Source organism: Phycodurus eques, chromosome 4, assembly GCF_024500275.1.
Source record: "Phycodurus eques isolate BA_2022a chromosome 4, UOR_Pequ_1.1, whole genome shotgun sequence".
NCBI classification, from domain to species: domain Eukaryota; kingdom Metazoa; phylum Chordata; class Actinopteri; order Syngnathiformes; family Syngnathidae; genus Phycodurus; species Phycodurus eques.
The window spans coordinates 7,757,458-7,785,343 of NC_084528.1; the positions used below are offsets into that span (position 1 = coordinate 7,757,458).

The following is a 27,886-nucleotide window of genomic DNA, read 5'->3' on the forward strand; positions in this document are numbered from 1 at the left end:
TGTCCGGCGGTCGCGTTGCAGGCTTAATGCTACAATAGCACACTAGAAAAAAAAGAAAACGAAAAAAAAAAGGTTTTCGCAAGCTGTAGCTAATATTTGTATGTAGTCTGCAGTCTCTATGGCCGACTTTGAGATGCCAGTCAAAACACGCGGAGTTGGAGTGTTCCTCGAATTAAGGACAAGGCTTCAAAGTGGACTTCTAATTATCCGGTAAGTACTTGTTTTGATAGTTTGTTAATTTTGTACTCGTTAATTCGCGTTGTTCTACGACGTACAGTATTAAATTAGACACAAACTATGCTAACCGAAGTCTGCCTGATGAACTCGAGACTCGACTCATTTGGTATCATTACCATTCTGCCCGAATCCCTCGTGTGATGCAGTAATGCTGTAGATAATTATTTGTTTGTCCCTTGGAGTTTTTCCTCAAATAGCAGTTGAATTGTTGCTAGTCTTTGTTTATACAGATTAATGCACGTAAAATATTGGACAACGTGTGACTGCTTATTTAAGATCGAAGACCTTTTGATCGGTTGGTCCTTGCTTGATAAAGATGTCAGGTACAGTACACAAATAAAGACACTAGATGGGGTAATAGCATTTAATAAGTACTAAAAGCCCGGTACAGGAAGGTTCTCCCTTTTACGTGATGATATTAAGATTAAGATTTTATTTTATACTGGCCTAATGCTTTTTAGTACTTGACAAATGTGCAAATAAGGCATCCTAATTATCTACTTCCTCATACAAGAATAGTCATTAAGTATTAGTTCTGATCCTTAATCTACATGTCTTTATAATGAGAGAGGTTCCTATGAGTTCATATTGGATGATGTCAAGTTTAAGCAAAGAGAAGAGGCTTTTTATCCACACAAGAAAATCTACTGAAATGTTCCCTTTTAGCAACAATTCTAATATTCCGGACTGTAATCCTAATGAATATTAACACCGAAACATGAAATTTAATTTAATTGAAACTTGAGAGTCAATGCATTTATCCCAACGTAGTGTTCACTCAAGTGCTGATTTGGGGTTTAAGATGAAGAATGCAGTGAAGCTCCTGGTTTCATAATCATAACTAGTCAAATTTTGAAGTCTCTCTTGCTTTTACAGATATAACACAGTCTTTCCTGTCTGTTTAGGAAAGATGTTGCTGGAAACCCCGCTGGCGTGGTTGTGACCGGTGGCGATTCCTCTCTTCACATCCGGACGCCTACAAATGAGGTGACCTTAATTTTGCCACCAGGAGTCTCCTATGTGGAGGAATCCAATGTACCGACGACTGGAGGAGAATCCTGTGAACAAGAGCGCCATTTCAGGCTGCAAATAAGTGTTTCACATAGCCAGACTGAAGGTACTGTTGGGTATTGGGAACACAATCTATATGAGCATTTATTTGTCACATGAACTAATTGACTAAGACAATTGAAGATTCTGTTCACAAGATAATTAGCCCATCGTGAGGAAACTCCTAAAGTTTAGCTTGATCTTATGAGAAAACTGTGTACCTCAGAGTCACAAAATACTCTTGTGAGTTCAATATCTTGCCGAAATCTCATATCAGCTCTTGTCAGGACCTGATTGGATTTTATATTATTCTCAATACATGCTCACAGCCAACTTTAGTCATTGATATATCAAGACAAGGTTGATTTTGTGCTGCTTTCCCTGAAAATTTATTTTAAAAAAATGTTCTGCTCTTTTCAGAAGGTTACAATCATTTCACATTTATTTATTTGTTCTCCTTTAGGGTCCTCAGACATTGTAAGAACACTGCGGGCTCAGGAGACTTATTGCTTCTACTGTCAGAGCTGTACGACAAGGCTGCTCGAGGATAGGTAAGGAGAAGACGAGGGGCAGCGGGACTGGAAAGGCGTTCTTATCTCTACTGCGCCTCCTAAGGAATAAGAGTGAGGTTTTAATGATGGTGTGACCCAGATGTGGCTGTGATAGCTGGCCACAGGAATAATAGATGGGCGGAGCTGGAACTAAAGTTGTCCATTGTTGTAGAGTCACAATGACATAAAGGTCTGCGCTACCTATTAAAAAACAATTGCGTTTCCCACCCTGAGGTTGTTCAGTGATATTGCTCCGATTGCCTTAAGCCTGTAGCTTTCTCTGGTCAGCAGTGTGATATGCTGAAAATTGCAGTGCCTGCATTATGGAGACCTTTAGCCTCTGGGTATATTTCTCAGCAGTGACCTACTAAAAGTTGCCAAAAACTTGTTTTTTCTCCACACTTAACAAGGGCCAGTGGATGTCGAGTAGTGTGTAGAAATCCAAGGACGTTTGTAATTAAAACAACATCATGTGTTGTTGCGATATGCAGTCACTTAATGCTCTGCAGTTAATAAGCCTGCTGTTGGCTGTCACACTAAAGCTCCATGAATCCCTCAGTATTTGTTTCACTGATGTTTTTAATTGCTATTCGTACAGTGAATAGGGTCATTTATAATTTGGAGTTTTATCACTGCTGAGATTTCTGTTTAGCTAATCTGAGATTTTTCTTCATTGTGTGACACGATGATTGGACTTGAATTCACCGCCTCAACAATACATATTCAACTGTCAGTCTTTTTCTCCCAGGTAGAATTATAGTATTCATCTAAAAGTTGTGCTTGAAGCTACTTTGCTTGTTAATTTTATATAGGAATGTGATTCGGATTTCCCCAGGCCGAGTGATTCCCTTCCAGATGCAGCCAGATTGTAGAGGACAGGTCAAGCGTTAAGCAAAATAGCACCATATAGAGAGGAAGCAACTCAGCAGTATAATGTATCTGCCATTTACACACATGAAAAGAATTGTTGCTACACCTTTATTAATGAAAGAAAAACCCACAATGGCCACTGGAATAACTTAAAGGTCCTGTGTTTTGGCTATTTAGACCTCCATAGAGTGACTCGCTAACATGGACTTAAAAAAAAATGTATCAATTGTATTTGGGGGGGGGGGGAACACCTTGGTTTTGTCATGGGGCTGTCCAGAAAAGGCCCCTCTGACAGCTACCTTTTGTTAGATCCAGTTTTGTATCTGCATTGTCCATATTTGGCTAAGACCACCTCCGTGTAAAAGACCCACTTGTGAGAGCACACTTGTGTTATGTTTACAGCGCTGGCTCGGGAGCGGAGAGGTAGGCGGAGATCTTCGCTAGTGACGTAGATAAGCTCGAGAAATTCAAATGACCTGGGGCCTCATCTACAAAGACTTGCGTGGATTTCCTGCGGAAACATGGCGTACGCTCAAAAAAAGTCGTAAGCACAAAAATATCTAGATGTATGAATCTGTGCGTACGCCTGAATCCAAGCACATTTCCTTCACACATCCCAATCAACGTAGAATTGAGCACACATCATGGAGTAGCTCCCACCTCCCCTCCCTGTCCATGCCCACATTTGAATATGCAAACAATATTTTAATGAACCCTGCACCTGCGATCCCAATCGCTGCATGAACAGAAAAACAGAAAATGAGCAAGTTAATGAAGAAAACAAAATTCTGAATGTGAAGTTGAGACGCTGCTCAATAAAGTGGTGTGCAAATATATCCTCTGTGGCACGCTGTCACTACACTGCTACTACAAGTAAAAGAGGAGTGAATGAGACACCGTGTGTGCGGCTGTCAATGCTGTGGAGTCACAACAGCGCACACACGCCGAGCTAAAAAAGAAGTGGTCAGACATTAAGGTGGATGTGAAGCGGAAGACAGCTGCCCACTGCCAAAGTGTGGCCAAAACAGGCGGAGGAACCGGTGCAGAGGACCTAACCCCGTTTGAGGAGAGAGTCGCTGAAATCATTGGTGGCACTACTCTCTCACAGCTGGTGGGAGCACATGTTGGTGATTCTGATCACTGTGTTCACCACATAACACATACACGGAAAAGTTAATTGTTTATTAACCATAACCACAGCTGAAAATGTTATCAATATTCAGCCAGTAGCTACTTAGCTAACATATTTGATTGACAGGTAAAGGTCTCACAATCCTTCAGCTTCGAGGGCGGGCCTTATTTTACATACATGGTGATTTTTATTTATTTTTAATTTTTTTCTTTTTAAATTCAAGTTAGGCAGGCTTTTTAAAAACACCTCTGTGGTGTGTCCAATTTAGACAACTTTTTTGGGGGTCTCTTTAGTGGGTTTATGACTATACCACTGCCAAATGTTTCATATTTAAGTGCAATTTTTGTGAACAGAGCCTGGGTCTGTTTTATTTTTGTTTTATTTAAGATATTTTATTTATTGTTCTACATTACAGTGTCAATCTTCAATATTTAAGTTAATTGTTCTTAAGTTAATTGTTCTTAAAAAGGATGTATGTGAATTATTACGCTCTAATATAGATCATAGATAATATCAGAGCCATAAAAAACCATCAGTGATACTTTCGTTTATTGTGAAATATATCTTAAAAATGTTGCTATCGTGACAGGCCTAAATATACTGTATAATATTTTTAGAGAGAGCAAGAGCATTGGATAACACACAAATATTGTAAAAACAGTATATAAAATAGAGTAACAGCTAAAAAAAAAATCTGCAATATAGCGGGATCCATGAAGCAAAAACCGTGATATAGTGGAGGATTACTGTATCTGTATTTCGTGCTGATAAGTTACAGGGACTCATTTGTCCGGGGCAGGGCCTCATTGTTTCCAGACATGTGCATCCTGGGACTCACATAGTCTCAAGTGTAAAATGATCTATGGTCAAGGTACATCAGTGTCCGATCGCACTATCCGTCAGTGTTTGAGCCAAAGCAATGAGTCTTTCACATCTATGTGGAGATATTTTGGCCCACCCTTCCTTGCAGAACTATTTTAACTCAGCAAAAATGGAGGGTTTTTGAGCAGTAACAGCCCCTTTAAGGTCATGTCACTGCATTTCAATCAGACTTTGATTAGGCCACTCTAAAACCTTTTTTCTAAATATATATATATATATATATATATATATATATATATATATATAAAAGCCATTCAGAAGTTGACTTGCTGGTGTGTTTTGTATTGTTATCCTTCTGCAGAACCCAAGTGCGCTTCAGCTTGAGGTTAGAAACTGATGTGTGAACATGCTCCTTTAGGGTTTTCTGTTAAAGAGCAGAATTCATGGTTCCATCAATTACAGCAATTGTCCAAGTCCTGAAGGAGCAATGCAGCCCAGGACCATCACACTACCACCACCATGTTTGACTGTAGGTAGGATGTTCTTTTTCTGAAATGCTGTGCTACATTTAGCTTTACATCAAAAAAGCTCAACTTTCATCTCGTCAGTCCACATATTATTCCCCCAAAAGTCTTGGGAATCATTCAGATGTTGTTTTGCAAAAGTAAGACGAGCATTTATGTTATTTTGGTCAGCAGTGGTTTTGGCCTTGTAACTCTGCCATAAATGCCCTTTTTGCTCAGTCTCTTCCTTTTTTGTTGTGTCATGAACACTGACTTTAGCTGAGGCAAGGGAGGCCTGCAGTTCTTTAGAGGTTGTCCTGAGTTCCTTTGTGGCTTCCTGGATGAGTCATTGCTGTTCTCTTTGGGTAATCTTTGTAGGTCGGCCACTCCCGGGAAGGTTCACCACTGCTCCATAATTTCTCCATTTGAAGTTAATGGCTCTCCCTATGGTTCGCTAGAATCCTAAAGCTTTAGAAATGACTGTGTAACCCTTTCCAGACTGACAGATGTCAATTACTTTATTTCTTGACTGTTCTGGAATTTGTTTGGATCGTGTCATTTTGTTGCAGCTTTGTATGTCCGACTTGATTTTTGTCAGGCAGGTTCTGTTTAAGTAATTTCTTGATTGAACAGATCTGGAGGTAATCAAGCTTGGGTGTGATCAGTGAAAATTAACCAAAAGTTGTTATTACCCACAATTAATTCATGATTTAACGAGGGGGGAATTACCTTTTCAGACAGGGCCAGGTTACTTTAAATATATTTTTTTTCCCTAAATGAAATCACCATTTAAAAACAGCATTTTATGTTCACTTGGGTTACGTTTGTCTTATATATATATATATTTACATTTGTTTGATGATCTTAAACATTACAGTGGGAAACTCTGCAAACATATGAGAATTTGAGAAGGGGGCCAATACTTTTACATGGCACTGCTGAATCTGATTGAACCTTTGTAGAAGGAGCTGAAAAATGGAATCTGGAGAAGGCCCCCTTTAAATCTGAGACAACTGGAGCAATTTTCTCATAAGAGTGGGCCAAAATACCTGTTGGGCCAAACAGGTGTAGATGTCTCACTGACAATTACAGAAATTGTTTAATTGGAGTGATTTCCTCAAAATGTTGTGCAACAAAATATAAAGTTAAGGTTACCATAATTTCTGTCCAGGCGTGTTTCATTATTTCTTTTTGTGTGTCTGTTGAACCATAATTCAAAATCAATGTCAGATTTGTATTGGTTAATTTTCAGTATATTTTGATTTGTCATTACTTTTGTCAGTTTCAAGTTATTTCAGTGACCATTGTGGGTTTTTCTTTCATTAACATGGGTGTACCAACAATTTTCTGTGTACCTACAATAATTGAGGGACTGACTCAGCAGATGTGAACAGTTTTATTTGGAAACAGTCAATAAATACACTGTTTCTCAAATATAGCTTAGTTTTTGAAACTGTTCTAGACAGTTCTACAGCATGGCTGACCATGTAAATAAATGTCCCATTTTCAAAAAAGGGCCTTGGGATGAATTTTATGTTGCAGTTTTTTTACCTTCAGATTGTTCAAGCGAGTGCTTCCTCTCCCAAATGGCAACTGGAACGCCATTGTGGACGATTGGTGCTGCCATTCAGATCCTTTCGCCAAGAAGATGCTGCCCCGAGCTGAGGATTGTTTACTGGGCGACACCTTCTTTCTCCTCACCAGGGATGGCAGCTGTGAAAGGACTCTTCTCCAGGAAGTGAGCCCCGCTGACTCACAGGATAATCAAGATCCAAAGGTGAGTGATGTGCAGCCCAAAAAAGATAGCTGACTTAGCAAGGATCCAAAGGTGTTAGACCAGCAGAATTCTAGGCTGCAGTGTCAGAATGCAAGCGTGTAGCTTTGATAAAACGCACAAAAAAAAACCCCTGAATTTGGATTGTTAGAAGTATTCTCAGGGCGCTGAATTGATCAAAACTGGGCATTCTAGTTGCGATCAATTCAATGCCCTGAGAATGAGATGACCTGAATTAATGGGAATATTCAAAGCCATTGTTAGAGGTAGTAAACGTATTAGTTATTATTTGTGTAGCCTGTACAATTGTAAAACTGGTGAAAAGGGGCAGCTGTGAGGGCTGTAAATAATGAGTTTATTTGCCTGGCATACCACCATTACTTAATTTGGTTTTCTTTGGCATGAGTTAATATAATAACCTTTTACATAGCTGTAGGTGTTAGAAGTAAGAAGCAAACAAATAAGATTAAAGCAACTCAAAATAAATGACGAAGGTGTGCAAGGCAAAGAAATGTGAAATTCGGTCAGCACATTTCATAGCTGTTTTTCGTTTGTCTCACGAGCCATGTCGTTCAGTGTGCACTGCAAAATGCCTCCTCCCACAAAAAAATGCCCATTACGTCATATCTGCAGTGTGTGTATGGATTTTGGAGACAAGAGTAGGAGACAAAAAAAAAAAGCATTGGTAATAATGACATTGTTTATTATGCAGGGCAATCTCATTATCAATTTAATAGGTTCAAAAATACTGCCTCCATCCTACACTAACAGTGAGATGAAAGGATAAAAAGAAGAAATGAAACTGCACTGAATGTTTGGAATTACAGGTTTAATGGACCTTTTTAGAATCCTGCTGCACCCTCACTCACACCAGCACATTTCTCCCAGACAAAATTGCATCGGTGAAATTAAACTCCTGCACTCTCTGGACAAAGATTGATATGTCTATCTGATTGGAGAACAACTGTCTTCCTTTAGCCTAGTTGCAGTGGAAAAATATTATATATATTATATTATATATTATATAATATAAATATATATTTCTTTTAAGGCTGTCCAAGCAAAAACTGTATGTACTGTATGTAGTGTTAAAATGTTTCTGGTTTGTAGCTTCCAACATGAACAGAAACCTTGCAGCAGAATGGTACTTGTGTCCTGCATGAGCTGTTCCTCAGTTCTGGGAGAGGCTTTGACACAGGGTATGCTTCATCTGAGTAACTGGTCAGTAATAAACCACAATCCTCAGGTTTTTATGAGCTGTCCTTGCTGTGTCTTGCAGAGACCCTGAGGCTGTACATCACACAAGTGTTGGTGGAGTCCAGTGTGGGGGACAGACAGCCAGAATCTTCATTCAGCAGGTAAGATTTGTATTTTTTGTAACATCCAATAGGCAGCCAAAGGGAAAATCACAAAGAAATGCTCAGTAAATACATTGGCTTTTAATGCAAGGAAGGCAGGAGAAAATATAAAGTTGCATTCAGTCTCGAGGGGTTGTTGGGTTTTGAGTGCTTCATTTAAGTTGCCCATTCAGTGAAATTATCAACAAATAAATTCAAGGTCATTTTTTGTTTTTCAAGCTTTCCAAAAATAAATAAATAAATAAATAAAATAACAATGATTAAACTGTATTTGTGAATTAATATACCCTGCCATAAAGGTTATTAAAAATGCAATATTAGCAAATATACTGTATGCATATACAATAGTTGGATTTTATTTATTTATTGAGCTGGACTAATGACATCTCGATGAATGACAATCAACTTTGTTTTGTACAGATCCCTCTTCTTGGAGAGGACTATAGCAGCAAGGCTTGCAGAGGTTTCCAATTCTATGAGCTCATTCCACTTTTCTGTCCAAACACCAAGTGGGAAACCTTTCTTACTGGTAAGAAGAAGTAGAAAAAGTACTGAAATATTGTAATCAAGTAAAAGTACAATTACTTATTATTTATGCTGCTATAATTACTCATTTGATTTTAAGTAAAGTTAGGATGTTTGTTTTTTTTCCCCCTCATAGGTGTTATGTCATTGAAAACAGTTTCATTTGAACTGCAGGCGGCATGAGTGTTCATCTAGGGGCCGGGGCTTGTGGCAGTTCACTGTGGAGACAAGCCTGCATCATAATAAGAGATCTGATGTGGTTACCTCGTTTAGCTACAAGTCAACATATTAGAAATGGTTCTTAAACAGATGCTGTGCAGTTTTTCACCACTGCGAACTACAACCATAGTGGATAACACAAATACATGATACATTTGATTGTGCAGCTGTTCATAATGTTTTGGCCAATTAGCCTACTGTATGGAAGAAGAAAGTTGGCAAGTCTTGGGAATCATTCAAATTTGTTATTTTTTTTTTGGCAAAAGTAAGATTTTGTTCTATTTATGACATCCTGGATGAGTTGTCACTGTGCTCTTGAGCTCACTGTGCTCTTGTGGTAATTTTTGAAGACCGGTCACTCCTGGGACGGTTCACTATTGTTTTATGTTTTCTCCATTTTTAAATTATGGTTCTTACTGTTGTTCATTGGACTCGTTAAGCTGTAAAAAGTGCTTTGTTTCCAGACCGATAGATGTCAGTTACTTTATTTCTCATCTGTTCTTGAATTTATTTGGATAATGTTTTTTTTTTTGCAGCTTTTTGACATATTTTGGACAACTTCAGACTGGTTTTATTTCAGTGATTTCTTTATTGAGCATGTCTGGAGGTAATCAAGCTTGGGTGTGATCAGTGAAATGGGTAAATGGCCAAGCCTGAGCATGAGACCGGGACTAAGCGCCTGTAGGAACTTTAAATGTCTAAGGTGTCTTTTGTTTTATGCAAGATGTCTTCAGGGGCTACCAAAGATATACATGTGTTTAAGTTTGGTCCAAAGACACCAGGCTAGCCATAAAGAAAACAACATTTTAGCAAGTTCAGGTTCAAACGATCATCTCATCAACCCGTCTTCTTCAAAGGTCACTTGGGTTCGAGTAGGACATCCTTTCACGGTAGGGTCGTCTCAATTGTGGGTCATAAGGTGGCTGTGGAGGCCTATTCTTGATCCACATATGTATCTTGCTGCACTGTGGACATGGGCAGGTTGAAGCAGTGAGTAGACTCAACCAGTTGTTTTGCTAGTTATCGCAGCATACACAGGAAGTCCACTACCTTGTTTTCCGGGTTGCAAAAATCTAATGGGCTCATTTATCATTTAAAAATATCGTACAGCTAGAGAATGTATTTATTTTTGGCAGGCTTTTTTATTTTGCAAAACTATTTCTAAACATTTCAAAACTGCAATGCAAAGTGAAAGTGTTTATTAAAAAAAATATATATATATATATTTATTTTATTTTTTACCTCAAGTATCTTCCCAATCTTGCTTTGTGACAAGGGATGTGTAATATTTGATTTGTCCTTTGCCCACGTGATTTGCACATCCTAAATACGAAGTGACCTGTCTGCTCCTCTTGCAGCTCTGGCTGCTGAACACCGATTCCATCGTGGCATCAGTCCCAGAATGGTCTGCTAGCAGCCCCACTCATCATAGTCCATCACTGAGCGCTGAAAGAGCCCTTAAACTCCTCTTCATAGCATGTTCTCATATGGGGCTCCAGCAGCAAGAGTAAGTAAATACAACTTGCACATTTCTCCTTCAGTTTTCACCCCTTCTTGCCTTAATCTTTCATCTTTTCAATGCATCCACTTTGTCACTATCTGCCATAACTGAAAGCACAGGATGAAAGACTTCCTTGATAGATTTTGTTTACAGAGTTTATGCTCAGCAAAATGCAAACAAGTTTTTCCTCCCATTTGCTACGAAGGGAAGAAGACACAATATGCATCCTATTTGCAAACACATTTGTTTCAGACATACAGAGACATGCAATATATGCTACGCTAATTCAAGAGCATAAATATTGTTCAGGTGTACCATAGGATGGTCACAATAATATACATTTATCAATGATCTACCACTATCACCACTGTTCAGGGACTCTGGGGATCTCAGATGACTTTGGGCATGAGGTGTGGTACACCCTGGACAATTCACTATTTAATCACATAATGCATACAGGTATAGACAGACAAACATTCACACCCACATTTATGGTTTTCAGTTCAGTCTTCAATAAACCTAATATGCATTCCCTTTTGGAATTTGGGAGGAAACTGGAGTTATCAAAGAAAACCCAAGCAAGCACAGGGAGAACATTTGACTGTGAGACACATACTCTAGCCACTTGTGCCACCATTCTACCACAAATACTGTGGAATTTCTCTTGAAGAAACACCTTCATTAAACACTAAACTTATCCTTCAATATATGGATAGAGCACCTTTTATTTGAACCCAACCACTTTTCAAGTGGGCTTAATGATTAGAATATGTGACTAATGGGTGTTTCTAGTTGCTCAGGTGTTGCCTTTTAGATTGCTTGCTTAAACATAAGAGTGCTTGTTTTTGGCTTTGGGTTTCACCTGTGAAAACTGCATTTGCTGTTAAGCAAACATAAAGACCAGAGAGCTGTCTATGGGGGAAAGGCAAACCATTTTGAAGCAGATAGAAGAGGGAAAATCAGTCAGAGCTATTGCACAAACATTGGACGTAGCCAATACAGCAATTTGGCATGTCCTGAAAAAGAAAGAATCTACTGGTCCACTGAGCAACAGACATCGAACAGGTCGGCCAAAGGTATCAGCAGCAGTTGATGACAGAAACATTGTGACAGCTGTGAAGAGACACACAAAGACAACAATCAGTGACATCACAGCCAACCTCCACAGAACAGGGGTGAAGGTATCACAATCCACTGTTCGAAGAAGAATTTGAGAGAAGAAATATACAGGCCATACCACAAGATGCAAACCACTCATCAGCAAAAGAATCTGAAGGCCGAATTGGATTTTGCAAAGAAGTACATAGATGAGCCACAAAAAATTTGCAACAAAGTTTTATGGATTGATGAGACCCAGATTAACCTCTCCCAAAGTGATGGAAAGGCCAAAATATGGCGAAAGAAAAGATTATGATTCTTATGATCCAAAACACCTAACCTCATCTGTGAACCATGGTGGAGGTAATGTCATGGCTTGGGGCTTGCATGGCTGCTTGTGGAACGGGCTCACTAGTCTTTATTGATGACATAAATAATGATGGCAGCAGCAGAATGAATTTTGAAGTCTACAAAACCATTTTGTCTGGCAATTTACAGAAAAATGCATCCAAACTAATCGGGAAAGCTTCATCATGCAACAAGACAATGACCTAAAACACACTGCCAACACAACAAAGGACTTCATCAGGGGGAAACAGTGGAAGGTCTTATACTGGCCAAGTCAATCACCAGACCTTAACCCAATAGAGAATGCATTTTACCTCCTGAAGAAGAGGAGACTGAAGGGAGAAACCCCCAAAAACAAACAAGAACTGAAAGAGGCTGCAGTAATGCCTGGAAAAGCATTTCAAATGAAGAATGTAACAGTCTGGTGAAGTCACTGGGTCACAGGCTTGTTGCAGTTATTGCAAGTAAGGGTTATGCCACCACATATGAAATGTTATTTACTTTAATTACTCTTTTCCAATACTTTTGCTCACTTGAAAAGTGGGTGGCTTCAAACAAAAGATGCTCTGTCCTGAGTTGTTTAAGATGTAAATGCCTTGAAATAAAAGCTGGAATTCTGGCCTTTGGTTTCATATTCATCTTTTGATCTGACACCCAAACCGTCTTCAATATCCAACAAAAACAAAGGAATTGACCTTGCTGTTCCAATACTTTTGGAGGGGACTGTAGCGGGGGCGGGGTGATAAGGGGCTACTATCTGTTTTGACCACCCGTTACCTCATACAGAGTGACACATCTTTTTCTTCAGAGTACATAAGCGAGTTAATATTTTACTGTGCTGTCGTTCCATGCCCAGACATAATTTTACATTATTTTGCAAATGAGATTGCCATCAAATGTCTTTATTTTAAGTTGTCACTTAGGATGCACATGTTCAGTTTGTTTTGACCACTGAGTCTCTGTATACCTTGCTGTGATGCATTAGAATAGTGTAGGTGGATAGGCTGCATGTGGTTCTTTATATCAGAACCCCACTAGAAGAGTCAACCCTCATTATTTTCAACTGACTCAGCACTCGTCGTTTTTTATTCACTCTGCTCTCCCCTGCAGCTGAGTGCAGTCAAGTCAGAATGGGGAAGTGAAGTCGTTTCCAGTGTTTTGACAAACTTGCTGTTAAAAAATACAACTCACACGAACCGTGTCTTTGCAGGAAAGATACTATATATTGCATGTCTAAAATGGTGGGCTTCATAAAATGATTAGCCCTATTTGGATAAGAGAATGTCATGAGATGGCTGGTTACAATGGCATTTGATGCACTCTGCTTTAACTAGCAAACTACCGTAATTTCTCGTATATAATGTGCATTTTTTTCCCCCCAAAAAATTGTCAATAGTGCGCCTTATACATGGGTATAGGGGAAAGTGAAAAGGAAAAAAAAAAACCCTTCACATTTTATAAATGTATGCCGCCATCTAGAGGTTATAAAAAAGATGTCCACTTTTATTCCAATATGCCACCGCCACCTAGAGATTATGAAAAAGGTGTAGCCAACACTTTCTTTCCAATATGACAGGGGTACGCATGACTGCATATATGTACAGTTTTGCTCATAAATTTCCATACCCTGGCAGAGTTTGTGAAATATATATATATATTTTTTAATATGACTGAACAACAACCATCATTAATTTCTTTATGGTTATGTTTTGTTTAATGATAATGCTTTTCGGAAATGCTTGACAGTTTAATAAGTCATAATTTTCAGACAAATAAGGCAAAATTGGATAATTTCCTGCAGCACCCCTAATGATCTCTCATGGCACACGAGTCTGATACAGCACCCTGGTTGAGAATCACTTGTCTTGTTAATAAAAGTGAATGAGTTGACAAAAAGACGAATTTCCACACACTCAACAAAATTCTGAGGACACAGTCAATTGATGTAATTTTTGTATGCGCCTCCTATAAAGTAAACCAAATGAATCTTTCGGAATTCTGGCTTTCATAATTATGTTGTTTAACATAATTTACTTGTGGACTTGTGGGCCTTTTTCACTTATAATTAGCTGATATGACAACTGCCTTTGTCAGTGTCATATTTTTTTTTAAGCATCAAAATGTAAAAATTAAAATATTCTCAATTCTTTAAATCCATTTTAGTCCTTTGTGTAGTTCCTCTATTCGGCACATTTAGAGAAGACTTGTCTTGTGGGAAAGGCACAGATTGCCAACACAGACATTCCAACAGCACATCAATCTTTCCTTGTTCAGTCTTTCTTCATACACCATGCACAAGCGTCTATGTACCGATGCGACACATAAGCTGGTCATCCATCTGCTTTAATGTCTTCCTTATAATTGTGTGCAGTTTATAGTTAAAAATGACTCAATTAAAACCGCATTGAAAATGCTTCATCATGAGCTTTATTGCAGCTATTTCGAGCTTCGTAGTTGTACTGAACATGGCTCTGTCAGTCACCATATATCACTTCCACTTTCTACATTTTAGCATCGCCACCAGCTGGGAGGTCAATGCCACAGGACACCCTATGGTGCTCCCACTGAAGGTTTGTGAGGAGCTGCTGCAAGTGATAGAAGACAGCAATGCTGCACTACCTGGATCAATGCGTCACATGAGAGCCTATAAGGTGAGACACAACCATAAGTGCCAGAAGATTACAATTACAAACTGTTGATCCTTTGCATCACTACAGTATATTCTTTATCTATCCAAAATGATATCACTGAGCCTGGGTAATATCAGCAGATATGATAGAAAGCATCTTCACCCCTTGTATATCAGCATAATACAGCGATAACTATTTTAGCTGATACAAGTACTTTTTTTTCCCCTCCCACTTACACTATACTTGTGACCTTTTCCCCATTATTAAGTGGAACTTAGAAGTGTTTTTATCCAATTTTATAACAGATTTTTCAATTGAGTGGTTTTGCTTTGAGTGGTTTTTTTATGGGTTAAGTTATCTTTCATGTGTAACTGAAAATATCTATACTTAGCCTGGGTTTTGTCCAGAAAATACTGCAAGTGGTTTTAACTTAGCTGACAACTACTCTCATCTCTTTTGAACACAATGACGGTGGCAATTAGTACCGTATTTTCACGACCGTAAGGCGCACTTGAAAGTCTTAAATTTTCTTGAAAATGGACGGGGCACCTTATAATGCGGCGAGGCTTATGTGTGCACTGAGTTCCAAAATCTGTAAATGTTGTTGTGTGATTTCGATGAGTGCTCCGCTTGACGGACTGGGAGCATTTCCTGCCGACACGCTGCTTATATAGAGGAAAGGCGGACGTGACTGAGGACAGCATGCGGACGTAAAGGGGGAGGGGTACGTGTGACAGAGGACACTAAAGGCACGCCCCCAGTAGGTATATAGCGCCAGTATGTGCATTGTGCAAAACAACATCGGTTTGGCTAAGGATGCCCGAAAATGGCACCTACGAAGAGACACGCTTAGGAAGCACAGTTTAAACTGCAAACTATCAGTTACGCAGAGGAACATGGGAATCTAGCAGCCGCGACTAAATTCAAGATCAACGATTCCATGGTTCGCAAGTGGATGAAGCAGGAAAAAGACGAAGCTGAGTTTCCTCGGAAACAAGGCGAGGTGGCCCGAGTTGGAAGACCAACTCGAGCAATGGATTAATGATCAAAGAACAGCTGGGAGAAGCGTCTCTACAGTCACCATTCGACTGAGTCCAATAACTCGGAGCTTGCCGTCATTCCGGGAGGCTTGACGAAGGAACTCCAACGGCTGTTGGATGACAGATGGTGAACACAGCTTTGTTAAGACTAGGAGGCAGCGCCGGGCGATTTACGCCATAATTTGTGGATGCTTGGGCTAACGTGTCTGCTTGCACTGTTGTTCGAGCTTTCGTAAAAGCCGGCATCATTTCTGAGGAGCCGCACAGCAACGAGACTGATTCCGACAATGACGAGAGGGATCCTGGCGTGTTTGATGGAGAACTTGCCCAGCTGTTCATTTCGGATACAGAACATGAGGACTTTGATGGATTTATGGATGAGGATTGATCATAAAATAACGTGAGTACATTGTTAAATACTTAAATAAAGTACAACTGAACTCAGTTTTTCTCCGGCTGCCTTTTTAAAAACATTGTTTTAGCGTGCATGCATGCTACCGTATGTTTTAAGATAGCGTATGTTTTACCATGCCTGCGCCCAATAATGCGGTGCGCCTTATGTATGTTAAATGCAGAAATAGACCCCGTAACTGGGACTGCGCCTTTTAATACGGTGCACCTTATGGTCGTGAAAATACGGTAGTTTTTCTCCAGTTCTTGCTCAGAAAATTTAAGCAGTCCCATTACTTTGCTCGCTGCAAAAAATATGACAGCATATTTATTATTATGAAGGAACTGTCATGGTCTGTGTTTTGGTTTGGGTTGTGGTTAGTTTTGTTTCATGTTTTCCTGTGTTCCATGTTGTTCATGTCGTGTGCTCATTTTAGTTATTCTGGCCACCTGTTCTCGTCATCCTTCTACCTTGTGTCGACCAATCAGCTCCATCCAGCCACTCGTGTCTTGCCCAAGTGTTCCTCGTTGTCTCGTCAATCCTTTTTGTATTTAGTTCCCTGGTTTCTTTCAGTTCTTGTCGGGTCATTGTAGTATGTCATGTCAAGTGTTTCTTTGTTACTTTGGTTATCTGTTGTGGGACTTGGTTTAGTTTTCTTTTTCCATGTTCCTTGTTTGCCTTTTTTGGGGGGGATATAATTTTTTGAGACTCCTGCACTCCTGCCTTGCCTCCCTGCTTCCCTGCACTTGGGTCCTCCACGTTTTTGCCTTGCCTTCCTCTCCTTCAAAAACCATAACTGTGACAAACTGTACCTCCACAATAAATGGTCATGTTTCTTTCTAAAAGCACAAGTCATGAAGATAGCAATGTAATGTTAAGGCAGCTACGCCTTTTTTTCCCCTTGCGTACTGATAGGATGTCATTAATGCTTCCTAGCAGCATTGATCATGTCTGCGGTTGCATGATGACTGAGGTGGGTGAGACTGGTGAAATTGAGAAGGCTACAAACACAAGCCAGCCATGAGACAAAGTATCTGTCTGGTTGCTGGAAATGGTTACAGTGGTAGTGAGTGTGATGAAATGATACACTCGAACACTTCCTGATTGTGGAGGCCTGTTGGGAAGTCGTCGGCAGAGGACAGGAAGGTAATGTGATCACACAGCCATCTAGAGTTACTAGAATTGGTTTAAGAGTATCTGAGATCTTGTTTGAAATGGTGAGGAAAACACAGTGGTGCCCACTGTGTCACAAAGACCAGCATGCAGCCAGATGGCTTTTTGAAACCATAGACAATGTTATACTGCATAGAGAGAATATGATACAACAAATGCAGACAGGAGACTGAGTTATACCAGTAGTTGAATACAGTATTTGCGTTTGGTCCACAAATGAAGACGTGATGCAAGAATTGTACAGTCAACATGTTACCAACTGCTATAAGCGACTGATATTTAATATTCCTATTAAAAGTCTGTTTTTGATAAGACTGCCAGGGCTAAAGTTACAGTATGACTCCAGATGCACATATGAGTAAATCTTGCATTGCCGTTGGAACATTTGCAACACTGGCCGACAGCCAAGGTCACCAATGCTGCTGGCAAGCCCTTGTGACTGATGGGTCTGTTCCATTTAGGTGGCCCACAGGGCTGTTGCTCTGTCATATAAGGGTCATATTAGCACACGTTTAACTTGGAAATCACAGTTACCGACATTGTGTCTAAAAGACATTGTGAAAACTACCTGTATTGGACGGAGGTGAAAAATTACATAAAAATACTAGTGTTACTGTAATGGAGTAGGTTTTGTGTATATTTGTACTTTTTATATTATTTTTTTGAAATCTCTACTTGTAGTTTTTTCTTATACTTTGCTACATTTTAAGCCAATAATGGGCAGGGAAGACATTTGCCAGGAAATTGTTAATTAGGTAACCAATATTACTGAGCAGGCGGCACGGTGGTCGACTGGTTAGCATATCTGCCTCACAGTTCTGAGGACCTGGGTTAAAATCCGGTTTCCCCTGTGTGGAGTTTGCGTGCCTGGGTGGCTTTTCTATGGGTACTCCGGTTTCCGCCAACATCGCAAAAACATGCATGGTAGGTTAATTGAAGACTTTAAATTGCCTGTAGGTGTGAATGCGAGTGCGAATGGTTGTTTGTTTATTAGAGTTTACATCGATTTTGTCGGCATGATCGGTATAGGCCAATAATTAGTATTTTATGCTGATCGGCTTTAATGTCATAATTTGCCGGTCATTGATCGTCTCTGCAAAAGACATTTATTCCGCGTCGCCATCGTGCACAGTATATTTTAATCCAAAAGCTAGTTTATTTTTAGCCTTATCGCGTTTCTTTTGACATAGTACTGTAAATATCTGATGGCTAATAAAGTTATTTATAAAAAAATACATTTAAAAAAACATGGCGGTGTGGAACAGACAACACGTCTGAGACAGACAACACGTAATGGTCGGATCAAATTACAAAACAAATTTGCTCTTTCACGATTGCACTATGTCAGACTACTGCAATACAATCTTGTATTCCGATACCACCACATCCCGTTTTTTACGATCATTGGGCTTTATATTGTCAACTCAAATGTGAACGGATACACTCATTACTGTGGCAACAACAACAAGAGTGGATCGCGCCAACTGTATGATAAGGACAAAATGGGGGAATGGGTGTGTTGATGGTCCCCGCTGCTCAGGAGAGGCCGTTCGTTTAAGGCTTGCTTGAGGTATGTTCCCGTACTTTTAATATGATACCCTCTCGCAAGCAAGCAACAAAACATTACGTAGCCTAGCAAGCTAGTGCTAGCACTAACGGTTGTGCATAAACATGCAGGCATTCTGTCGAATCATGCTCTAAAGTTTTGGTGTTTGTGAAGTAATTTAATTACAATAATGTACCAACGTTTGACTCACAATGTTTGACCCATTTTAGTTTCTGTGAGTAGATAAAGTACAGCACCATAACCAGCCTGGTATACATTTTAGAATGTCTATTGTTGTCTTTGCTCTGCACTCTCCATTCCTGGACCCTCCAGTTTAATGAGGTGTAAAGTACTTTGGCTTGGTGTCACTTTGCCTTTGGCTCATTAATCTCCTACTTCTCACACCCACAGCGATGCCATGTAGGTTAGTCAGAAAGTGTATCAGAAACTGACATATTTCACAATAATTTTTTTAGCCGATGAACACTGACAGTTTTGTGATTTCGCTGTTATAGACCACCACAATAGATTTGTAATGAAACAATCGAGCTGTGATGATAGTGTATGGCTTTTAGCATGTAGGAATACATCCAAATATGCACAATACCTCAATTTTCAGGGCAGCAATACTACTGGTATTTATTGAGCATGTGCGGTCCATTTACTGGTTGCTTCAAGACAAATGAAGCAAATAAAAGTCTGGATATGATATCAGGTATTGAATTGGCATTCGGCAGATGTTTGTAGCTATCAGTATGAAATCCAGAGAGATCCATTATTTACCCAAAGAGCAATAAGAAAAATAGCAAAAGTTTTTTGAAATTCTCATGAGAACAGCCTCCACAGTAATAGTACAGTATCTCCAAAACATAAGAACAAGCTGAACGAACATTTATCAGGGGCAAATGGTTAAAGACTATAAGCCCTGTCTTTATTCATGGTTCATTATGGAATTGATCAGCCAACACAATCAGGCAAATTCTAACTGTAGCTATTTTTCTAAGTTCCTGAGACAGCACGCTTTTTTCTTTTTTTGTCAGAACCCAAGACCAGACCTGTAAAAACATTTAGTGGCATTGAATATATATATATATATATATATATATATATATATATATATATAGATAGATATCTATATATATAGATAGATATCGATTGATAGATAGATATCTATCGATCGATCGATAGATAGATATCTATCGATCGATAGATAGATAGATAGATATCGATCGATCGATAGATAGATAGATATCGATCGATCGATCGATAGATAGATATCGATCGATCGATAGATAGATAGATATCGATCGATCGATAGATAGATAGATATCGATCGATCGATAGATAGATAGATATCGATCGATCGATAGATAGATAGATGCACACACTCACACAGTGGGTACGGGAAGTATTCAGACCGCTTAAATTTTTCACTCTTTATATTGCAGCCATTTGCTAAAATAATTTAAGTATTTTTGCAACCTTTTGAGCTAATACTGCCATGAGTCTTTTTGGGAATGAAGCAACAACTTTCTCACACCTGGATTTGGGGGTCCTCTGCCATTCCTCCTTGCAGATGCTCTCCAGTTCTGTCAGGTTGGATGGTGAACGTTTGTGGACAGCCATTTTCAGGTCTCTCCAGAGATGCTCAATTGGGTTTAAGTCAGGGCTCTGGCTAGGCCATTCATTCAAGAACAGTCAGTGAGTTGTGCTGAAGCCACTCCTTTGTTATTTTAGCTGCGTGCTTAGGGTCATTGTCTTGTTGGAAGGTGAACTTTCGGCCCGGTCTGAGGTCCTGAGCACTCTGGAGAAGGTTTTCGTCCAGGATATGCATGTACTTGGCCGCATTCATCTTTTCTTCGATTGCAACCAGTCGTCCTGTCCCTGCAGCTGAAAAACACCCCAACAGCATGATGCTGCCACCACCATGTTCCACTGTTGGGATTGGATTGTACAGGTGATGAGTTGTGCCTGGTTTTCTCCACATATACCGCTTAGAATTAAGGCCAAAAAGTTCTATCTTTGTCTCATCATACCAGAGAATCTTATTTCTCACCATCTTGGAGTCCTTCAGGTGTTCTTTAGCAAACTCCATGTGGGTGTTCATGCGTCTTGCCCTGAGGAGAGGCTTCGGTCGGGCCATTCTGCCATAAAGCCCCGACTGGTAGAGGGCTGCAGTGATGGTTGACTTTCTAGAACTTTCTCCCATCTCCCGACTGCATCTCTGGAGCTCAGCCACAGTGATCTTTACCTCTCTTTTACCTCTTTACCTCTCTCGCCAAGGCACTTCTCCGCCGATTCCTCAGTTTGGCCGGACGGCCAGCTCTAGGAAGAGTTCTGGTCGCCCCAAGCGTCTTCCATTTAAAGATTATGGAGGCCACTGTGCTCTTAGGAACCTTACGTGCAGCAGATTATTTTTTTTTTGTAACCTTGGCCAAATCTGTGCTTTTCCACAATTCTGCCTCTGAGCTCTTCAGGCAGTTCCTTTGACCTAAAAATTCTCATTTGCTCTCACATGCACTGGGAGCTGTAAGGTCTTATATAGACAGGTGTGTGACTTTCCTAATCAAGTGCAATCAGTATAATCAAACACAGCTAGACTCCAATTAAGGTGTAGAACCATCTCAAGAATGATCAGAAGAAATGGACAGCACTCGAGTTAAATATGAGTGTCACAGCAAAGGGTCTGAATACTTATGGCTGTGTGATATTTCAGTTTTTCTTTTTTAATAAATCAAAATTTTAAATTTTTTTTATCAATTCCGTTTTTTTCTGTCAACATATGGGGTGCTGCGTGTACAGTAATGTGGGGGAAAAAACTAACTTAAAAGATTTTAGCAAATGGCTGCAATATAACAAAGAGTGAAAAATGTAAGTGCTTCTGAATACTTTATACTGTGAGTGTATGTGTGTATATATATATATATATATATATATATATAAATAGTCTGGGCGTCCACTGCAGGATGAAGGCCTCTTCTTCACGTTTCCAACTACTACGGCAGTTTGCAATGTGTTGCCAGTGTATTCCAATGTGTTTAATAATTTCATCTATCCATCTACCTTTAGGTCTTCGCCATGGCCGCTTTGTGGCCAGTGGTACCCAATTGATACTTTCTGTGGTCCACCTTTTGTCAGCTCTTCGGGCAACGTAGCCAGCCCATTTCCATTTGAGGCTTATTTTTTGACTCTGTAACACGCGTCTGCTGTCATATCCAACTGCATCTTGTCGCGAATGCTTATTTTCAACATATGCCGTTCCATGTTCCTTTGGGTCACACAGAACCTTTGTATAACTTTGGCATTCGTAGTCCAAGTTTCACTAACTTTGTAAGTGAAGACTGGTAAAATACATTGATTGAAAACGTTTCTCTTCAAGCAAATGGGAAGATTGTTTTTGAATACAACACTAAGCCTTCCATAAGCCTGGAAGCAAGCTTTATGCGGCGTTCAACTTCAGTGCTTCTATTTCCGTCAATTGTCACAAGTCGGCCAAAATAGATTTAGTTGTCGACGGCGTCAAGGACCTAGTCGTCCATTTTGACATCTTTTTTTTGTGGACAGTAGCAATTGAACATGACCTTTCTTTTGTTTTTGTTCATTTTCAGACCTGAGCGACGGCTTTCTAAGTCTAATTATTGAACACGACGCTGTAGTTGTTCAGCATCGTAGGAAAATAAAATTATGTCATCTGAAAACAAAGATGGCTCAAATAAGCGCCATTAATTTTTAGTCCTTCTTTTTACCAATTGAGCTTTTTAAATACTTCAATGCAAGCTGTAAATAGCTTCAGAGACAGTGTGTCGCCTTGTCTGACGCCTTTTCCTGGACTTATTTGCACTCTTTCATCATCAATTCGTATTGAACCAGAAGAATCGTTGTATATTGATTGTAGAATGTTTATATAGGTCGGCTCTATCCTTTGATTTACCAGCACCTGCAGTATCGAAGTGGTGGTGAATGAGCCAAACGCTTTTCATAGTCGATGAAGGCTACACACAGGCATTTCGTACTCGTGTCGTTCGATTATTTGTTGAACTGTCTGTTTGTGATCCATAGTATTAAAACCGCAACAAAAACCCACTTGTTCTATCGGCTGTGCTTCATTGAGTTTGATTCCAATTAGTTCGTCCAATATCTTTGCAAAGACTTTATAAATCATTGATAGGAGGCTTATTGGGCTGTACTTTCTTAGGTCCATTTTATCGCCTGATTTATGTAGCAAAGTTATTTCTGAATCTTTCCATGTTGCCGGTACTTCTTTCAAGTCCAAGCAGTGTTGAAATAGTTTTACAACGATCTTATTAAGTTCTTTACCTCCTGCTTTAAGCATTTCAACAGAAATTTTATCCAGACCACAAACTTTTCCGGCCTTAAGTGAACTAATAGCGTTAATAACTAAAAGCCAAACTAACGCAAACTTTGGACAACACCCGTCCATATAGCTGGGACAGTGAGAAAATTAGAGAAAGCATGTCATTAACAGTATTTGTTAAAGTAATTTAATTGCAGTAAGTTAGCACCCATTATTTATGTCATGTTGTAATGTTGATTTGACCTAAACTTATGTCAGTGGCCAGTCCTTGAACGCCCCATAGAGGTCATTGATGTTTTAACTTTTGTCTAAGATGCAGTACTCAGTATACAGTACACAAGTATATACAATAAATGTGCAAGTCATGTAAATAGACACATTGGTCCATCTTGTGATAAATGAAAAATTAATAATTTTAAGTAAGTTTAAAAAAAAAAAAAAAAAAAAAAATCAAAGGCATTATTTTGGACTCCCCTTGGCTTTTCGAAATGCAGAGATGAAGGGACTAAATAGACATAATATGGAGCAGGGTTTCCCAGACTTTTTAAGCTCATGGTCAGAATTAAAAATGTGGTTGGTTCCTGGGATCCAAACTTGCAGAAATATATAATACACTGCCACAACATTGACATGTATATGTAAATGAAGGACAAAGTTTAAGCACTCAAAGAAAATGTCACTTGTGAAAGACAAGAATACACGATACATGGATTTATTAGAGCAATCGAAAAGCCCCATTTAGGAAATGTCCATTCCATTCCATTGAATAAAATACCTGCAGCACCCAATAAAAACTGACCTGCAACACCTTTAGGATCTCAAACATAAGTTTGTTGTAGCTGATCTAGTTGTGATTTATAGTGGTACCTTGACTTACGTGTTTAGTACATTCAGTAACCAGGTTTTGTAGCTCTAGGCTAGGTACAATTATACAGTAGTTCAAGTTTGAAATATTTTGTAGTTTACTATATTAGTATTGGTAGAATGTGCAACAGTCCTAAATGGGACACATTGATGCATATTTTCTTATACTGTGAAACCTCAAACCGTCCGTTAAAGCCATTTGTCTGTTAATTTGAAGCACTTTTTTCATGGCATAAAAACACCCAGTACCATACAAAATTATTGTAAATACAGTAAATTCACTGCAAAACCTTAGTTTCTTTCTTACTGCCATGTATGTCACTTACAGTTTGTATTTTCACACCGTATTCCTCACATACTCGAGCCACGGAAACTCCCAACTCCAACTTCTTAATTTCCAATGTATCAAGTACTAAGGTTAGTGCGCTTTTTTTTTTCTCTCACCTCTGTTATGATTGGATGAATGAAGGCCTGCACAAAAAAAAACTTCTTTATACTGTACCATATCAGTATAAAATATTCGCGAGACGATGCATGCGTGTACACGACAAGCCCTCAAGTAAAGAACAGTGGAAAGTCCCTGAATTACCCATCTCTGTCTGTTGATTGTAGGGCTGCAGCTATCGAATATTTTAGTATTCGAGTATCCTTTTAAATGTTTTTATCAAATAATCAAGTATTCGGATAAATTATATTTTTGCTTGGTTAAAGACCAATTATGCATACACAAGAAAAAAGCGAGCCATTTCACTTGAAAATAAACGACCTATTGTTTTTCCTTTTTTAATCAACTGTTTTATTTTTTAAATTCACATTGAGCAGCAAACTGTATTTTCTTGCCTAGAAATATCAATGAGGCAAGAAAACAAATAAATTTCAGTTTAAACTTGGCAGTTTTTCTTCTTAGAATTTCTTGTATTTTAAAAAATAAAATAAAAAGGCATTAATTAAAAAAGGCATAAGGAGCCTCAACTTCACTTGAGTAACTAGCATTTTAGGATGTGACATAATAATACAGTAGATTTGTGGCTGTGCACTTATTATATTAGACCCGACTAACGAAACTAAAATGATGAAAATGAAGAGACCTCGATAGGAAACACAAATATTACCCTAATAAATCTTTTCACAAACTTTGCCACTTGCAATATTTTTCTTTCTTCCTCCTACAGTACTAGACTCCAAATGTAGCCACTTGCAGACATGATGGTAGTACACGCGCCATAATATACAACTTTAGTGTGCACGACTGTAACGTGACGTAATGTATTCAGGGTGCTTTTTCAGCACTGTGAGATGTCTCAGCTTGACCATTAACTCTTTCCTGCTATTAACAAGCAGCTACTGTTTATACCAATAGTATTGTAATGGCCTCAGAATTGTCAAAGAGGAAGGGAGTCTTTCAGTCGCTTTATTGAACTCTGCGCAACACAAAAATGTTCACCAACTTACGAGATTCTGTCGGCCACAACTTACGCCAACAGCGTCTTATCCCAGACTGACTTTTCCTTTGGCTTATCACACTACTCACCCCCACCAGCCCTTTTAAAGGTGTACACATAATTACAGATACAGTATCAAACAGGGAGGGCTGGCAGTGAATGACTTAAATAAGCGGATCCCCGAGGCAGAGAAAATTCCTCAAGCATTTTAGCATTTTTTTGTATTAGAAGTACTTGAAAAATTTGAGTATGCGTTGCAGCCCTAGTTAATTGCACCAATAAACAACAGCAGCCAATTCTGGACCTAACAGACTTTTTGAGTTTTGAGTTGCAGCCGGACACTTTTACGAGTTTCTGCTGATTTTAACGGTTAAATTCGTTGGTTCCGGGACCGTTAATTTGAGGTTTTACTGTATATTGAATTAACCTTTTCAAAATAAAACTCATCCGTTGTGTTCGTGCTCTGTATACTAGTGAAAATTAAAGAATATTGCTTTCTTTTTTTTTTTTCAATTTTGTTTCATATGTTTCAATCTTTCCTAATTGGTTTGGATGTAGAGTACAGCACATTCACAATACAGCAGTCCCTCAGGGTACGTGGGTTTTGTGCCAAGCCTTGTCAGGCTTGTCACCATCTCTTTCCCTGCCACAGCCCAACTAAGTGATATTACAAGTCTCCAACTCCCTGTTTTCTCTCTCGAGTTTCCTATCACATTTTGTCCGCTCCTCTGGACCTCCACGTCACATGAGTGGTAACTCACCTCTATTTGCTGTTTATCATTTGTATGAATTACCATTGATGCGCCTGAGTAGTGAGCAAGCATTGGCACGGGGACAAAGAAGACAGGGCCTTGAGTGAAGCAAATGCCCTCATCCATCATCCCAGTGCTGAGCTCTCAGTGGAACATGACTATTGTCTGCAGCAGGCAAACACCCAGGAAGAGCAGATGGAGGAATCATCAGATGTCGGGCTTCGTTGATTTAATTTCTGTGCTTTGTTTAGTTAAATGTGTGTTTTTGAACTTGTGAAATTACTCCCACCTGTGGGGTTTTTATTTGAAGACCATAATTCCTGATAAATTGTTGCGATGCTTATAGCAATTCATAGCACAGCAGTGCATCCGCGGTTTTGGGAATCAAAGTTCAAAGAGGAGTTGTCTGAAATGCTAAAAATATATCTGCATGTTCTGAACTTTACCAACTATCTTCCTGTTGTCCTCAGGTGGCTTATCTACGACTGTGAATGCTCAGAAATGTTGCCGGGAGTTTGAGGCCCTATTGTGTTCCTCGGTGGTCAACTCTAAGCCATTGAAAAGCTGATTGTCACTCTCTCGGTTCACGATGTGAATTCTGTGTGCTTGGGAGCCGCCTTCCCCATCTTTGCCATTATACATAAACCTCCATAAAGCATAAAAAAATGTATTCATTATTACTACTATTGGTAGAATGTGGTCTCAAAATTATTTGTATTTGTATCGTATTTTACCAGTCTTGTTTATTCATCCTGTTCAGAATTGAGTTTTGTACTTTTGTTGCAGGTTATCAACTAAACAAATTAAAATGTTTTTTTTCTCAAAGAATCAAATATTCATTTCTGTTCATCCACTTAAAGGTTATCCTGCTTGATGAAGCTTATTTTAGAGACGCTTCATCCACAGTGCACAGAGCAAATCCTCTACTTGAGGGTAATTGCATCTTGTGGGATAAGTGTTGAGTTTTGTGGAGTGGTGAATTTATTGGTTCATGTATTGGTTCAGTGCTGATGCGTTTTGTAATGGTAACCCTTGTAAAAAAAAAAATTAAAAAAAAAGGTTTTAACAGTGAACATGTTCTTTAAAAGTCTTAATATATCTAGCTATAATAGTCATGAAATTTGCTTGGGTGTACGTCACACTAATGCGGTGTACACTATGGGCCATATTGTCCCATGCTGCCCTTTTCCAGCTGCACACATTCTCCCATCTACTCAAATCTGTCATTTACGCACTCACGCAGGTTACACACTGGGTGGAGCAACCCTGAAATGTAGGCATTCCCTGTCAAATCTGGCCCTGAGCGCAGGTTTATGCACATTCTACCTTGGATTTAAGAACTTTTCCTCTTCCGCACCACAGTGGCTGTAGTAAGTCCAGCGCCCCACAAAGGTGAAACATCATATTGCATGTTTGATTCAGTTAAATGCCCGGCAATGGCTGACTCATGTTGACTAAGCGGGACATACCTGGCCTACCACGCTCACCAACTTCCCAACGGCAGTAATGTGTCCCTAACACATTATGCCAATGGCCGAACATCTACATAGTTTAGTAATTAATTGGTGAAAAAATATTGGCTCCAGCTGACTTTTTTTCCATGATCAAGGAGGTTTTCTGCTTCTGATATGCTACTGGTGGCTAGAGTTTTTTGAAAGCCCAAGGCTCCCTATTAGAACAGTTACAGTCATCGTAATGGCACAATGGTGAGTTATATATTGAATCATTTGTTTTTATTTGGTTCT

General features: G+C 39.3%; 1 protein-coding gene across 2 annotated transcripts; it reads left to right on the top strand.

Moving 5' to 3' along the window:
- ube3d (ubiquitin protein ligase E3D) lies at positions 1-27,886 on the top strand. Of its 2 annotated transcripts, XM_061673832.1 has the most exons (10): positions 1-210; positions 1,143-1,354; positions 1,751-1,838; positions 6,723-6,942; positions 8,066-8,138; positions 8,219-8,297; positions 8,718-8,826; positions 10,400-10,548; positions 14,501-14,639; positions 26,612-27,886. In XM_061673832.1, exons 1-10 carry the CDS (start codon positions 119-121, stop codon positions 26,630-26,632), a joined length of 1,182 nt encoding a protein of 393 aa, XP_061529816.1. In that variant the 5' UTR covers positions 1-118; the 3' UTR covers positions 26,633-27,886. The 2 variants fall into 2 exon arrangements, with proteins under 2 accessions (XP_061529816.1, XP_061529815.1); XM_061673831.1 differs by lacking the exon at positions 26,612-27,886 and having other exon boundaries at positions 14,501-19,838.